The sequence below is a fragment of the Geotrypetes seraphini genome, chromosome 14, assembly GCF_902459505.1.
Source record: "Geotrypetes seraphini chromosome 14, aGeoSer1.1, whole genome shotgun sequence".
NCBI classification, from domain to species: Eukaryota; Metazoa; Chordata; class Amphibia; order Gymnophiona; family Dermophiidae; genus Geotrypetes; species Geotrypetes seraphini.
This window is the reverse complement of record NC_047097.1, coordinates 46,581,639-46,598,175: the sequence shown is the minus strand read 5'-3', so window position 1 is coordinate 46,598,175 and position 16,537 is coordinate 46,581,639. Positions and strand designations below refer to the sequence as shown.

The following is a 16,537-nucleotide window of genomic DNA, read 5'->3' as shown; positions in this document are numbered from 1 at the left end:
AAAGTTAACTCGGACCAGAAGGAAAGGATTCCTACAATTGAGACAATCCGTACTGTTTTTGGGAGCTAAATTTCAGCTTAGATATCCCTGTAAATGTTTGATCCTTTTGGATCAACATTCATATATTTTTTTGACCCCTCTCAGTTATGGTTTTTCCTAGAGGGAAAAGGAGTAATTCCTCCCAGTACCTCCACAGGGACATAGTCCTTTAAAATACTGTAGAATTGATATACAGTGGTACCTTGGTTTACAAGCATAATTCGTTTCAGAAGCATGCTCGTAAACCAAAATACTCGTATATCAAAGCGAGTTTCCCTTTAGGAACTAAGAGAAACTCGCTTGATTCGTTCCCACCCACCCCCATCCCCCGAGGCCAGCAGCGCTGCTCTACCCCCTAAGAACTGGCATTGCTCCCCCCACTCATTAAGGCCCCCCCCCCACGTGATCTGCCATCCCCCCACTCATTTTGCCCCCTCCCTCGCTCATGGCGCCCCCCCCCCCCCACGATCCGGCACCCTCCGCTCACGTCGCACCCCCTCCCCGCCGCGATCCGGCATCAAAAAGGCACCCACATTTCTTACCCCCCATTTGGCACTAGCACCATCGCACAGGACATGCCGGTGCCGGTGCCCGAAGATCTGCCTCCTTTGCACTGGGCCTTGAGCATCTGCGCATGCTCAAGGCCTTCGGGTTCCCGTTCTCTCCGAGATTCTCGGAGATTTGGCCGGTGCCAAATGGGGGGTAAGAAATGTGATCGGGTGGGTGCCTTTTTGATGCCGGATCGCAGCGGGGAGGGGGTGCGACACGAGCAGAGGATTCCGGATCGCAGGGGGAGGGTGTCGGATCGCAGGGGGGGGGGGGGCGTTCGTAAATCGAGGCACGCTTGGTTTCCGAGGCACCAATTTTGCAAATGTTTTGCTCATCTTGCAAAACACTTGCAAACCGGTGCACTCGCAAACCGAGGTACCACTGTAGTAGTTCTTTTATGTTACCTTGATATCTATCAGATCCCATGATGGAATATGAACTGCTTCTCTCATAAAGTGGGCTTTATTAGAGAGATTGATAATTTCATTTGGAGTTTTATTTTATCTTTTGTTTGTTTGTTTCCTGTTTAACTTGTGTGTAAATCTCTCTTTTTTTCTTTATAAAAATATACTGAAATTTGTATATTTATAATTTAATTAATTAATTAATTAATTAAAAAAAAGAATTAGTTGAATAGGAACATACTAAGGGTTCCTTTTACTAAGGGGTTCTTTTATCAAGCCGCGCTAGCGGGGTTAGCGCATCGGACATTTCATCACGCGCTAACCCCCGCTGCCAGCTAAAAAGCTAATGCCTGCTCAATGCAGGTGTTAGCGGCTAGCACGGCAGGCAGTTTAACACGCGTTAAACCCCTACCGCAGCTTGATAAAAGGACCCCTAAGCTGCAGTAGAATTTTTAGCGCGCGCTGCAGATTAGCGTGCACTAACCCCCACGCTATGCGGAAAAACTAATGCCAGCTCAATGGAGGCGTTAGCGTCTAGCACGCGCAGCATTGTAGCGTGCGCTAAAACCGCTAGCACAGCTTAGTATAAGGAGCCCTAAATGATGGCAGAAAAGACCAAGTGGCACACCCAGTTTCTGTGGTTATATGTAAAATTGTTACTCACGCTGGATAAATAAACAAACATATCTCAGTTGACAGACATGGAAGCATGGATTTTTAACTATGATCCCTCTGAAAGCCAGTTCCTTTCATTCTTAATGTGTGATCATAGCTAAAAGTTACAAATAATAAATCCAAACTCCAGTATAAACAATCCTATTGTGTTCCAACTGCAATCATCCGTGGAGGAAAATGGCATCAGAAGCCATAGGAAGCAAACGCTGTCCTTTGGCTACAAGAGAGAGCCATACGATATACCAGCTCCTCTACTTGCTTATATCATTGGCCCTAAAAACTCCTCCAGTGTTGCAAGTCAATAATTTTAGGTATGTGTAATGCACTCGTACTGATAAACCAGAAAAAAGTGAAATATAAAATATAAATTAGCATCCCTATCTTTCATTCAAGGTCAGCTTTCTTCAATTCGCATGACTCATACAAAACTGTGCTCTTCGCAGCCAACGGTGGCCATCGTTTTACAGCTCTATGCCGTGCCCTGATGAAATGGTCATTGGACTGTGAAACGACGGCTACCGTCGGCTGCGAAGAGCACAGTTTTGTATGTGTCGTGCGAATTGAAGAAATTTGTTAATTCTGTAAGACAATTTATTATCCCAACTGTTCAATAAGGTACACGAGCATGTCTAACATTTCTATGACTCATGTTAATTTTACTATGGGTTACCACATATTAATTCCATTTAATAAAACTGAGCTACTAGTGCACTTATATTAACACGATAGCATTAGCTCTATATGTATTTAAGTCAATATATCTTTTACAATATGTTCTTATTGGTTTTAAGAAAGGTTTGGACAAGTTCCTGGAGGAAAAGTCCATAGTCTGTTATTGAGAAAGACATGGGGGAAGCCACTGCATGGAATATTGCTACACCATGGGTTTTGGCCAGGTACTAGTGACCTGGATTGGCTACCGTGAGAACGGGCTACTGGGCTTGATGGACCATGGGTCTGACCCAGTAAGGTTATTTTTAGGTATCCCACCTAGAATTCTATTAAGTGAGGATTTGGCAGGATATAGGACTGCGCATAACATAGTAAAATTGTTGCAACCCATGGTAACATTCCCATGAGCTATTTACACTGTAATGATTAGTCATCTATATTTATTGTCTGAACTTTATTTCAGAGGCTGTGGTATATCATGACTATGAGGATGCTAAAATAAGAAGCGACAAACGTATCTCGGAGACAATATTTCTGATGCATGAAAACACTGTTGAAGACTGCCGAATTGTGCCTCATCAGTTCGAGACTCTAGAAGAATGTAATTTTAATACTTCGCGCCCTCTGGTGATGATAATCCATGGATGGTCGGTATGAACATTGGCTTTTTTGAGGGGAAGATAGGGCAGTTATTATTTGATTTAATTTCTTTAATGACTCAAGTCCTACCAGTGCAAGTCCATATCATCCCAGTGTCCTCTCTCTTATCTACTTACAGTATGATTGGAATTGCTATAAAGAGACTTTTCAGAACAAATGGAGAGGCTAAACTCAATACAAATTACCCCTCTGGACACCATGGACTTTGCTCAGTCTTAGGAATACACAAGCACCGACTGCACCCACAGAACTGGCACCTATGGATGTACCAGTCACATTGCCCTGTACACCTCTTCAGCCTGCTAGTCACAAATATTTATTCAAAATGAATGCAATGTCTAACAATGCTCTTCTTTTAAAAGAGTTCCACTGAAACTCAACTAATACAGTTATGCATCAAAACCATACAGTAGACATTAATTTGTATCCCAATAGCACACTATTCTAATCTACTTTAAAAGGAGCAGAATAGTTTTAGACCAAATTATGACTTTTTTGGTTTTCCTGAATAAAGTAACTGCATTTAGTGATGGTGCAATGTCTTCAACGAGAGATCGCCAATTCTTAATCCAATGCGATTTACAAATAATGATAAAATTGTGGTAAAAAGAAAAACACATTAATCAAACCAGATGGTTAATACAACTTTAGACCAACCAAACACAGAAGGTAAAAAGAAAAAAAATAAATAAAGGGTTAAATACAATTTATAAACAAATAAAAAGGGCAAGGTAATGAAACAATAGGATGGGGGAAAGGTTACCCGCTCAATTTTCACCTATCAGCATTACTAGTCCTGAATATATAAAATTTGCATAACTCAGTTAAAATCATTCTTAAAAAGCCAGCTTTTCAGGAGACTTTTAAACTTACTAAGTAATGTTTCTTCCCTTATATTGATTGGGAATGAATTCCAGATTTGAGGGGCCGTGATGGAAAAGATCGTGTCTCTCCTTGAATAAATGAGTCTTAGTCTTATATTCTGCCTGTTTAAACACTTTTCAAATTATTTCAGAAACTAAAAAAGTACTTTATTTGCATAAATATATCATCTGAAAATTGCCCTCTGATGGTGCAGTTGAAAGTTGTCATGTTTTTTCCAGAACGCACTGAGAGGAGGCACGTCCGAGAATATGTCTGGAGAGCAAAAGCATACACACACAGGACATTTTCAAATCTACATACGTATTTTTTCAGCAAAAATCTAAAGAGAAGGTATACCTGGGGTCCTCATTAAACTGTCCATTTAACAATCCTTCATGCGGTTTCAGGGTCATTCAACTAAATAATCGTTTATATGGTAAGAAACACCCAACTCAGCAGTCACTTGGGTGCTTTGAGTTCCCTGGTCTTGTGAAAATTGCTTTTCAACTGAGTGTTTACATAGGTAAATATATGAGCTTTAATTAAATTGACCATGTATAGAGAATTTGTTCTTCCCAGAACAAAATAAAGTACACACAAATTTATAATTCACTATGCAACCGTAGAGCAGTGTACAAGGATTGCCACTTTTAACTGATATAATTGTGAAGAATTGCAGGCAGACCTTAGGAAATTGGAAGACTGGGCATCCAAATGGCAGATGAAATTTAATGTGGACAAATGCACATTAGGTAGAATAACCTGAATCACAATTACCGGATGATAGGGTGCACCTTGGGGATTAACACCCAAGAAAAGGATCTGGGTGTCATTGTAGACAATACGATGAAACCTTCCGCCCGATGAGCGGTGGCAGCCACAAAAGCAAACAGGATGCTAGGAATTATTAAAAAGGGGATGGTTAACAAGACTAAGAATATCAACCAAGAATACAATACCCTAAAATGTATTGCTTCTGGAAATATCCAGCTATCTTATTTGTAATATTGCTTAGAAATGTCCAGTTGTTCTACTTGTTATCTAATTTGCAATATCTCCTGGAAATATCCAGCTATCTCAGCTCATTTGTAACCCAAAATTGTAACCTTCCTAGAAATGTCCAGTTAGCTCTTTTGTAATCCGCCTTGAACTGCAAGGTACAGGCGGAATAGAAGTCACTAATGTAATGTAATGTAATGCCCCTGTATCGCTCCATGCTGTGACCTCATCTGGAGTATTGCATTCAGTTCTGGTCTCCTTATCTCAAGAAAGATATAGTGACGCTAGAAAAGGTTCAAAGAAGAGTGACCGAGATGGTAAAGGGGATGGAACTCCTCTCATATGAGGAAAGACTAAAATGGTTAGGGCTCTTCACCTTGGAAAAGAGACAGCTGAGGGGAGATATGATTGCAGTCTACAAAATCCTGAGTGGAGTAGAACAATTTTTTACTCCGTCAGAAATTACAAAGACTAGAGGACACTCGATGAAGATACAGGGAAATACTTTTAAAACCAAAAGGAGGAAATTTTTTTTCACTCAGAGAATAGTTAAGCTCTGGAACGCGTTGCCAGAAGATGTGGTAAGAGCGGATAGCATAGCTGGTTTTACGAAAGGTTTGGACAAGTTCCTGGAGGAAAGGCCTATTGTCTGTTACTGCGAAAGACATGGGGGAAGCCACTGCTTGCCCTGTATCGGTAGCATGGAATGTTGCTACTGCTTGGGTTTTGGCCAAGTACTAGTGACCTGGATTGGCCACTGTGAGAATGGGCTACTGAGCTTGATGGACCATTGTTCTGACCCAGTAAGGCTATTCTTATGTTCTTATGGATTCATGACCTTAATGTTGGGTATAGCACATGCATGCTAAAAATTCTTAAACGGCATTAATGCTTTTTCAGTCTTATTGACTGACTGGACAGCTCTTAGACACTTCACTAGCTGTACAATACAAAAGTATGTCATTGTTTTCAAAAAGGGATTTCCTACTTGTTTTAATGCCTCATGTACCAAACTAATGATATGCAGAATGTGGCAGCATCCCTGTGGCCCAATAAAGACATATTAGATTTCTCCATTTGATACCATTACCTTAAGAGATCCTTGGCACCTAATGAATAAGAAAAATTTCAAGAGCCAGTTCAAGGGGGTCTTTAATTTTAGCTTTATTGAAACACTTGCTATCCTGCCTTTCAAGAAAATTCAAAGTAGTTCACAATAATAGAAACTCAACAAAGTAGGAAATAAAAGCTTACAATGTAGCAATAGAGAAAAATAAAAAACACTGTCAATCCATGCCTGCACACCAACCTCATACTGCATGCCAGCAGTTCTACTTCAAAAACTGTTGTGCATCTGGAAAGGCCTAGAAATATAATAAGTCTTTAAATCAGACTTAAATCTCTTAAAACATATTTCAAAATGAAGGTATTGAGGCAACAAATTCCACAATATAAATAAACCATGCAGTACTAGAGGTCATAAATTGAGGTTGCAGGGTAGTAGGCTTAAGAGTAATATTAGGAAATTCTTTTTCACGGAGAGGGTGGTTGATGCCTGGAACGTCCTCCCGAGGGAAGTGATGGAGAAGAAAACGTTGACGGAATTCAAAAAAGCGTGGGACGAACACAGAGGTTCTCTAATCAGAAAATGAAGGGTATAAATTAACAAACTAAGGCCTGTACTGAAAAGCTAAGGCCAGTACTGGGCAGACTTGCATAGTTTGTGTCTCATATATGGCTATTCGGTTTAGGATGGGCTGGGGAGGGCTTTGATGGGGATTCCAGTAGTTGGAAGTGGAACATAAGCACAGTACCAGACTTCTACAGTCTGTGACCCAGAAATATCAATGAACAAAGACAATTGAATTGAATCATGAATTTGTAATGTGTGTACCTATTGGACAGACCGGATGGACCATTCAAGTCTTTATCTGCTGCCAGTTACTATGAAAGTACATTAGAGATGTGTAAGAGTATGAAGTTAAAATCAGAAATCCATCCCTTACTGCCTCCTCCTTATACCGTTACAAGATGTCTGTCCTAATTTTGGCAGCTTCTATTTTAGGTCAATGGAATGCTAGAAGACTGGATTCCAAAGATGGCAGCAGCTCTGAAATCAAATCAGAGGGATTTTAATGTGATCATAGTGCATTGGCTCTCATTAGCACATCAGCACTACCCAATCGCTGTGCGGAACACCAGGCTAGTAGGATGGGAGATAGCCGATTTCTTAGAGTGGCTTGAGGTAACCATCAAAATGTCTTTTCCTATTTTTACTTTTTTTTTTTTTTTTTAAGAGTGATTTTAATGTGCCTTTCAAGCGTAGTCGCATGATTCATTCAACTGCTTTGAAGAAAATTCCTATTTAAACTTCTATAGAAAAATTGATTAGTACACATTGAGAGTCTACCTGTGTAGGACTTCAATTAGGTTTCTTAACATTTTCAAAGTGAAATTGCAATCATTAGAAAGAAGTCTTAGCATCGAGATAAAACAGTATATTTCTGTATCTCGTTGGCCACGAATTTGGACTTGGAGGTTGAAATGTACAGCGTCAGCATTTATGAGACAAACTTGGTTATTTTTATTACATAGGATTTTTTGGACCCCAGTTCATTTACAAAAACTAGACAGTTCTAAGTCTAATAGATGCTGGCATTGTCATATTAATATAAGAACTTTGGATCATCTGTTATATTTTTGTCCATTGATACTTGGTTTCTGGAAGTCAATTTGGGGACAAATTAATCTCATTCTTAAAGCAACTATTCCCTTATCTTATGAAGCTGTAATTTGTGGTACATTACTACATATTAAGCCTACTTTAGATAAGTATAAAAGTCGCCTTTTCCTGATTATGATGGGAATAGCTGTTCAACTGATTACACAGAATTGGAAAAATCATGATAGGATCAATTTCACTTTTTGGTGGATAAATGTGTGTACCACATATAAGTATGAAAGGATGATGGCGGAACATTTGGGGACTAGTAAATCCTTTAATGATGTATGGAGTCCATTGACTAATTTTATTGCATTATAATAAGGGTCATGTTTCTTTCTTTATCATTAGATTTCCTTACACATCCAGGGAGGGTGGGGGGGGAGGGAAATGTATTTTGAATAGTTAAATTATTTATTTATAATTTGTAATCTCATCATATGTATTATTATATTAAGAATGAAGATGAGGATGGGAGACAATGATTGTTTAATGTAATAATTGTATAGTAAATAGTGTGTTTTGTGCAGTTTTTCTGATTTACCATTTGTATTGCACTATCGAAGTTTAAATCAATAAAGATTTAAAAAAAAAAAAAAACCAACCAAAAGAAAGAAGTCTGGGACCAGTGTGATGAAGTAATCAGCATTCAAAATACTGCAGTATAAATGGTGTATTCTGTTCATGTCAAGGATTTTATTAATGAATTAACAACAAAATTGGTATGATGAGCGAGGTGATTAAGGTACGACGAGCGAGGTGATTAAATATCCCTTCCCAACCCACCCACCCTTTCATACAGTATAAAGACAATCAAGAGTAATACAAATGATCGAGATAAACAAAATTGCAATCAAATAATAAATTAAAGGCATATCCCCCCTCCCACCCACCCATCCTGGATGTATATAAACAAAGGGCTAAAACTAATAATCAATCTTTACAAAATTTTGTCAATAGGTCCCAAACCTCCTTGAATTTCTTATAATGTCCCAATTGTATTGCACTCATACGTTCAAATTTATAAGTTTGGCACAAGGATTCCCACCAAAAACTATAGTTTAACCTGTCCCAATTTTTCAAAATAAGCTGTATGGCAACTCCCATCATGATGAGAAGTGGTCTATTGTTATATGAAGTTATTGGACTCCTAGCCCTCAATAACGTATCAAACAGCACCACGTCATACGTCAATGCCAAAGGAACTTCCAGTATTCTATTTATTTGATCCCTGCACCTAACTTTAGAAATGAGGTTTTGCACCCATTTCTGCTGGTGCAAATGGTCACGCCTAAAGTTAGGGTCCTGGTAACTTGAGGCGCCATTTATAGAAGAGCGCTTAGGAATATTTTTTCGGTGCCGATTTTATAAGTCCAGTATATAGAATTCAATCCATTATTTAAATACTCATACTGCATGGTAAATTATGATTCTCAGTGGTAATTGTACATGAAGATGCCGAGAATGCTCCGAACAGTCACCATGCAGGCTTTGCACTTATCACATGATAAATGCACATTTTTACTCTCCTTTAGTAAAAAGATCCCTTTGATTCAAGTTTCAAGTTTATTTAAAATTTATTATACCGCCCACTCGAGCCTTCTAGGCGGTCTACAAAAATGCCATAACAATATACCAATTAAAATGTAATTTAATCAAAAACAAACCAAGGGAAAAGACAATTTAAGAACAAAGACGAACAGGAACAAAAGGAAAGAGAGAATTGGAACTACAATTAATAGAAAGAAAAAGAAAAGAAAACACTTAAGGGGAAGAACAAAAGGTTGGGGAACTGAAAGTAGAAATATTTCTTAAATCTAAGTCATCCTTAAAAGTTTAGGTTACAAAGGCATAGCAGAAAAGGAATGTCTTTAGTTTCACCTTAAAATTGATAAGTGTTGTATTTTCCCACAAGTAGTTAGGGATACTGTTCCAGAGAAAAGGATTCTTACAAGCTGTGCTCCCTTTTATTCAGTCAACACAAAAATGATCCAGAAAATTTTGGGGCTAGATATAAACAAGGCTTTTTTTTTGTTTTTATGGGAGGATTCATTTTATGGGGTTTATTTTGTTCCATTTTGTATGTTTGACTGAAAGCTATTGCAAGCAGTGCAAGCTAAAATCAAAAACCTGCATTGCCAAAATGTTTTAAAAAACCGACCCTTCTTTGATGATGTGATTGTTTAAAAATTTCTGATATTCTTGATTCACTGTTTGTTATGTATAATGTTTAAAATAATAAAAAAAATAAAACAGTTGTCCCTGAGTATCCAGGTTGTTTTTGTTTTTTTAAAGGTTTCCACCATAGTGGTTTATGACCTTGCAAGGGATAGTGTAGGGTTGTGATTGGGATTTCATTAATTGCCAGTACCTGGTTATGCATTCATGTGCATTGTCGATAAGTTTGTTAATTAATTACCATGTTGTAACTGTTCCCTCTAAGCTGAGCAGGTGTCCTCCAGCTGCATTGCTACCACTAGGGGGTGGAATATTTTCAGTCGCTAAGGACAGGTATGTTCCCTGGAGTCCTGCAGAACTTGCCTGTCCCTCACAATTGAAAAATGTGACAGTAAAACAGCACCCTCTATTGGTGAGACTGTGGGTGGAGGACTCCTGCTCAGCTTAGAGGGAACAGTTACAACATGGTAATTAATTAACAAACTTATCTCAGTTCCTATCCCTACGAGCTCGGTCCCATCTCCGCAAACCATCTGATCCCATCTGCACAAGCTTCAAATAATTTTATACTGAACTTATTTTATTAAAGTATAAAAATAAATAATATTCTGTACAATTGTCATTTTATAAATCAAAATACTGGCTGCTGAACTAGAGGAAGAGATCTTCAGCTGGTAGGGCTTTGTTTATAAATGTTTATCACTACTGTATCCTAAAGCAAAAAAAAAAAAAAAAAAAAGAAATTAAATATAAATTTTTTTCTACCTTTGTTGTCTAGTTTCTGCTTTCCTCATCTTTTTGTCATTCTATTTCTTCAATCCACTGTCTGTCTTCTCTCTGCCTCTTCCATATGGCATCTGCACTGTTTGTATGCCTCTACCAGAAACTGTCCGCCTCTCCCTTCCATCTCTCCCTACACACACACACACACACACACACACATTGGGCTGGCACCCATCTTCTTCCAATCCAGCATGTGCCATTTTTTCTTTATCCCCTCCTTCCATCTAGTATGTGCTCCCCTCTCTCCTCCTCACTTCATTTCAGCATCTGTTGCACTCTGCCCTCCCCAGTTTCCTTCAGCGTCTTCTCCCCTCTCTATCCTACCCACTAATATGCAGCGTCTGCTCTTCCCCACCTCTCCCCGTCTCTCTACACTTCTTTCCAGCATGTTCCCCTCTCTCTTCTCCCCATTTCCCTTCAGCATCTGTTCCTCTCTCCCTGACTCTCTTTCTCCACTTCCCTTCAGCACCCTTCATGTGGTCCAGCAACCCTCTCCTGATCACTGCAGTCTGGGCATCTCCCTTCCTCCTTCCCCTCACCTTCGTTGTTTTTGGGGGTTTTTTACCACACCTTAATTTGCCATGGAAGTCACCAACATGTGGTATCTCAGAACTGCAGGCTACTGTCTCCCATGGTAAAGAACTAAGGCAACCCGCAAGTCACCTCACAGGCAGCATTAGTCTAGCGGCTCAATGCTCTCAAGCTGAATGTTAAAGCGGCTGCAATGCTGCCCCTCCCCCCCCCACCCCCCACTTCCTGATTATAGCCTTCCATCCGATTAAAGTCCCACAATCGATCAGACCAATCCCCAGATCAAAGCCAATCCAAGACCTTCCTCCAAAGAGACCCCCCACTCCAATTCAAGATCTCCCCCTCCCAAAATTGACCCCCCCCAGTCCAAGAAACCTCCAGAGAGACTCCCACCCTCCCCAAACCTCAGGTGCCTACTGGTCCTTACTTGTTGGTGTAGTGGTTCTGGGGCAGGAGTAAACCCCCATACGCTGCTCCGGGTTCATGTTTCCAGATAAGGGGATTTTCTTTAAATTCCAATTCCTTGTACCTTTTTTCAACCTGACATATTTTCATTCTCTTTTATATAAAAGAGAACAGATATAACATTTGTTTCTTTAATCTTAGTATAAAACATATTGTAGCATATCACCCTGATAATGCAGCAATACATTCTCCCATAAGCAGCCCAAATCTCATATCTTATGAGCCTTCAGTGTTTGCAGGGCACCACTATTACCATTTGAGGCTAGAATTCTGTTCAAATTCAGTTGTATTTGTTTTAAAGTTTTATTTGGATTGTCTCCAATCTACATCTCTTCCCACTTTGAATTCTATAATCCTAATAAGAATACACGAAAATTATGCTGGGTTTCGTTTCCTTCAGCAAAAGCATGCTGTAATAAGAGATTTTTGGGGAAAACTTGCATTTCAGGCTGGTACAATGAATTCTTACTGGGATGCTCTTATCCCTCAAACTCAGTCCTACTATTCATTTCGAAAACTTTTTAAAACTTATTTGTTTGAAAAATTTTTTGACTTAATTGTATTTTTTATTATTTATGATATATTTGAGCATCATTCTTATTTATTATACTTTTACTTCTACGTAATTGGAACTGCCTTTGAGACAAATTAATTTTTATTCTTATTTTGAATTAATTGTAATCTGTATTTTTTTCTGAGAAACCATTTGACGAATATTGTAATTCACTTTATCTGCAGCTTTTTATTTTTGTAAACCACCTTAAACTGAAGGTTTGGCAGTATATAAAAATAAATTATTATTATTATTACTATTACAAGACTTAGGGCTCCTTTTACAAAGGTGCGCTAGCATTTTTAGCGTGCGCTTAGCACGCACTAAAATGCTGCATGCGCTAGCCACTACCGCCTCCTTTTAAGCAGGTGGTATTTTTTCAGATAACACGCGCTAATCTTGTTTGCGTGCTAAAAACGCTAGTGCACCTTTGTAAAAGGAGCTCTTAAGACTCCTTTTACTAAGGTGCGCTGGCGTTTTTAGCGCACGCAGGATAATACCACGCGCTACGCGGTTAAAACTAACGCCAGTTCAATGCTGGCATTAGCATCTAGCACATGCTATTCTGCGTGTTACTGCCCTAACGCAGCTTTGTAATAGGAGCCCTTAGTTGTCCCTAATAAACCTGTGCTTACAGCCAATCCCAGTTTTCTGGTAACTCTCTGAACAGATTTCCGACTGCATATAGCTATGCAATTCCTCTGACTTCTTGGCTCTGTACTTAATACGTATTGCTCTTAAATTATGTCATTCCTGCTTTCTAGCTGTCTCTTCAGTATCCTAGAAGCAAGGCTCACCTGATCGGGTACAGTCTAGGAGCTCATGTTTCAGGATTCGCAGGCACTTATATTAATGGCTCAGCCAAAATTGGAAGAATTACAGGTGCTGTGATTTATAAATTTCATGTAAAATAAAAAAGCTTTTCTTGTGTTGAACTGATTAATATTTAATAAGATTATATGGGACCATCTCTGGGAAAAGGTGACTAAAAATCAACAGAAGCAAAAAATGAGGTTTTAATGAATTCCGTTTGAGCAAACAATTTGTAATACAACAGTCCAAACCCCTCCTTTTATGAGAGAAAAAAAAAATTAAAATAAAAGCTCTGAATATTTTTGTGTTCAAGTCAAAGTTAAAAGCTCACCTCTTTGAAACTGCTTTCAACTCCTAACTCTTCTCACCTTGAATTCTGCATCCTCAACCCTCTATCTGTTCAAGTAAGATTGTAAGCTCTTCCTAGCAGGGACTGTCTAATGTCAAAATGTACAGCCCTTTAGCGGTATAGAAGTGTTAAATAGTAGTAACAGTCTACTTAAGTCACCTTTTCCCAGATTTGGTCATATATTACAAATATATTAGTGCTGTGATTTACAAATATGATATGATCCATTTATCCATTCTTTTACTTGATTTTAGACATTCTCTTATTCACTCCTACTCTAGCTGAGATCATTTTCTTAATCCTTTTCCCTGGATTCTATATATCAAAATTACACCTGGAAATTTGGGCACATGCCCAATTTAATTGAACAAACCAATTAACACCAATAATTGGACACTAATAATCAATTGTCAATGCTAATTGACAACAATTAGAATTTATGCATGTATCATGCTAGGCATATTCAATAAAGATGTGCATGTAAATTATCGTGCATGGATTTGAAAAGGGGGTGTGGCTATGGCAGGGTATGGGCTAGAGTTGAGCGTTCCAAGAATTTTTTTTTTTGTCATTTTATTTATGAATTTAAATCAGTTTTACAAGCTGTACACAGTTAGAAACACGGAAAGATCAGTTACAAGAAAACATTTACACACACACATACACCCTTTTTACAGAAATGCGGAAGAGGTTTTCAGTGCCTGCCACGGTGGTAACAGCTCTGACGGTCATAGAATTCCTACGAGTGTCAGAGCTGTTCCCACCATGGCTGGTGTAAAAACCATTCTACAGTTTTGTAAAATGGGGGGTTAATACTTATTTTATGGTCAAACATGCAGAGATTCTCAAAGGGTTTTCTATCCTACATTGTTTTTAAGTCATCCAGACCTATCCCAAATTTCTTTTCCAATTCAAGTTTATAAAAAATTTGATCAAACGCTAATCAAGAATTCTAAGCGGTTGACAATTTATATTAAAAAAGGGGGAAACATTAAAGAGATAAGTACTGACAAAACAATACTTGACAAACATAAGAACAATAGGAAAGTGGGGAGAACTACAATTTTAAAAGCAAACGAAACAAAGAGGGGGAAAAAAAACAGTAGGAAAGCTAGGGAATTAAGGTTCTTAGACAACCCTGGAGGTCACCGAATCTATTCATCAATCATATGCATCTTGGAAGAGATAGCATTTTAAATTTCCCTTGAATTTATCTAAGTTTTGTTCAGCCCTGATACGAAGTAGCAAGGAATTCCATACTGATGGGGCCGTCGTTGCAAATGACGAGGCCCAACGCATGCTAATGATTTTCAAAGACGGTATATGAAGAAGATGTTGGGAGGAGGATCTTCAGATTCCTAAAGGTTCATGTGAAATAAGAAGCTTGTGATTGAAGGCCAGCTCTTTAGTATTCTGGGACTTGAAAGAGAGAATAGCTACTTGTCACAGCCATAACATTGGAAAAACAAAAATGTCTTCAGTTCTTTTTGAAATCAGTCAAAGTTCGTAATTTTCCTCATCTGAGTTTAGGGCCAGGAATTGTAAAAATCGAGGCCTTATTTTCTTCCTCAACAGATCGCAATGCTCTTGGTGAAATGGCATTATTCAAAGCCTTGAAAGCCATACAAAATGTTTTAAAAATAATTCTATATTCAATTGATAACCAAAGTAATGTTTCAAAAACAGGAGTAATGTGAGAAAAACAGGAAGTACCAGTCAACTCTTTCACTGTCGTATTTTGCGTTTCCTATAAAACTTTTAAAGCACTCTTTGGCAAACCAACTGCAAAAATCGAACAGAGAAAAATAATACTTTGAACCATCAGTCTAAAATTTTAGTCCCTTGAAATTTCTGTGTGATGTAGATCTCCATATGTAAATAGCAGCTTTCTGAAACTGGTATTTATACTGGTTTACAAATGGATACATCTCTAAACCAGTGCCTCACAAACCTTTTTCTAGCTCCGGCACAATAATGGAGTAAATGTTTTTCACAGCACACAAAGAAGAGGACATTTGTTTCCGCCCAGAGCCCCACCCCATTCTTCCCATAGCCCTGCCTTACTCAACCCTTAGCCCCTCCCTGCCCTCCAAACCTCATTTCTTCTTCCCTGAGCTCAGGGCCACATCTAGAGGGCCCCTGAGCATATGCAGATATCAATGCGATGATGTCACATGCATGTACGACATCATCATGTCGACATCCACGCATGCTCAGAGTAGAGAGTTGCGCGGGGACAGAAATCCCACCCTTCCCCACCCGTCCCCGCCAAAGTCCCACCCGTCCCCACCCGTCCCCGTGAGGACTCCCACCCGTCCCCACCCGTCCCCGCGAGGAATCCCTCCATCCTCACCCGTCCCCGTGAGGAATCCCCTCCGTCCCCGCCCGTCCCCGCGAGGAACCCCTACATCCCCACCCGTCCCTATAAACTACAGAAATAGTTATTTCATTTAATTATGCTACTGAATTAAAGGCTCTGGTAGAAACCCATTTAAAAATAAGCAAAAAGACTTTATTAATTTGGAAATATTAATTGGGAAGAATACATACTTTGTAAATGGGTTTCTACCAGAGCCTCTAATGTTTATAAATTTTTATCAACACAACTAATATACTACTTTATCCTTAAGCAAAAAAAAAAAAATAATAATAATTTTTTTCCTACCTTTGTTGCCTGGTTTCTGCTTTCTTCATGTTCTTATTCAATTCCTTACATCCACTGCCTCTCTTCTCTCTGTGTCTTCCATTTGCTCTGTTACTGTGCCTCTCCCTTTCTCCCCCCTCCCAAATTGGTCTGGCACCCATCTTTTTCCCTCCGCTCCCCCCATAGTCTGGCACCTCTGTCTTCTTCCCTGCCAGCGTCTTCTCCCCATTCCCTCTTCCCCATTTCCTTTCAGTGTCCTTCTCCCCCACCATCTTCCCCATGTCCTGTCAGGCAGCATCCTTCTCCCCCCTCTGCCTTCCCTATGTCCTTTCAGCATCCTTCTCCCCCCTCTGTCTTCCCCATGTCCTTTCAGCGGCCTTCTCCACCCCTGTTTTCCCCATGTCCTTTCAGGGTCCTTCTCCCCCCTCTGTCTTCCCCATGTGCTTTCAGCATCCTTCCCCCCCCCTCCTCCCGTTTACCCCATGTCCTTTCAGCGTTCTTCTCCACCCCTTTGTCTTCCCCAGTACTTTCAGCGGCCTTCTCCCCCCTTAAGCGTCTTTTCTTCTCCTCTACACCTTTCCTCCCTCCCTTTGTGGCGCTTTCGCACCCGACCGACAACAGAACAGCCCCGGTCGGA

General features: G+C 39.5%; 1 protein-coding gene across 1 annotated transcript in view; it reads left to right on the top strand.

The window, feature by feature from the left end:
• The window catches only part of LIPC (lipase C, hepatic type), a 104,864-nt gene that overhangs the window by 27,277 nt on the left and 61,050 nt on the right, over nucleotides 1-16,537 (top strand). Inside the window, exons 3-5 of the mRNA XM_033919457.1 lie at nucleotides 2,803-2,990; nucleotides 6,928-7,107; nucleotides 12,859-12,976. Of these exons, the coding sequence (XP_033775348.1) occupies nucleotides 2,803-2,990; nucleotides 6,928-7,107; nucleotides 12,859-12,976 (486 nt within the window). The remainder of the gene's footprint in view (nucleotides 1-2,802; nucleotides 2,991-6,927; nucleotides 7,108-12,858; nucleotides 12,977-16,537) is intronic.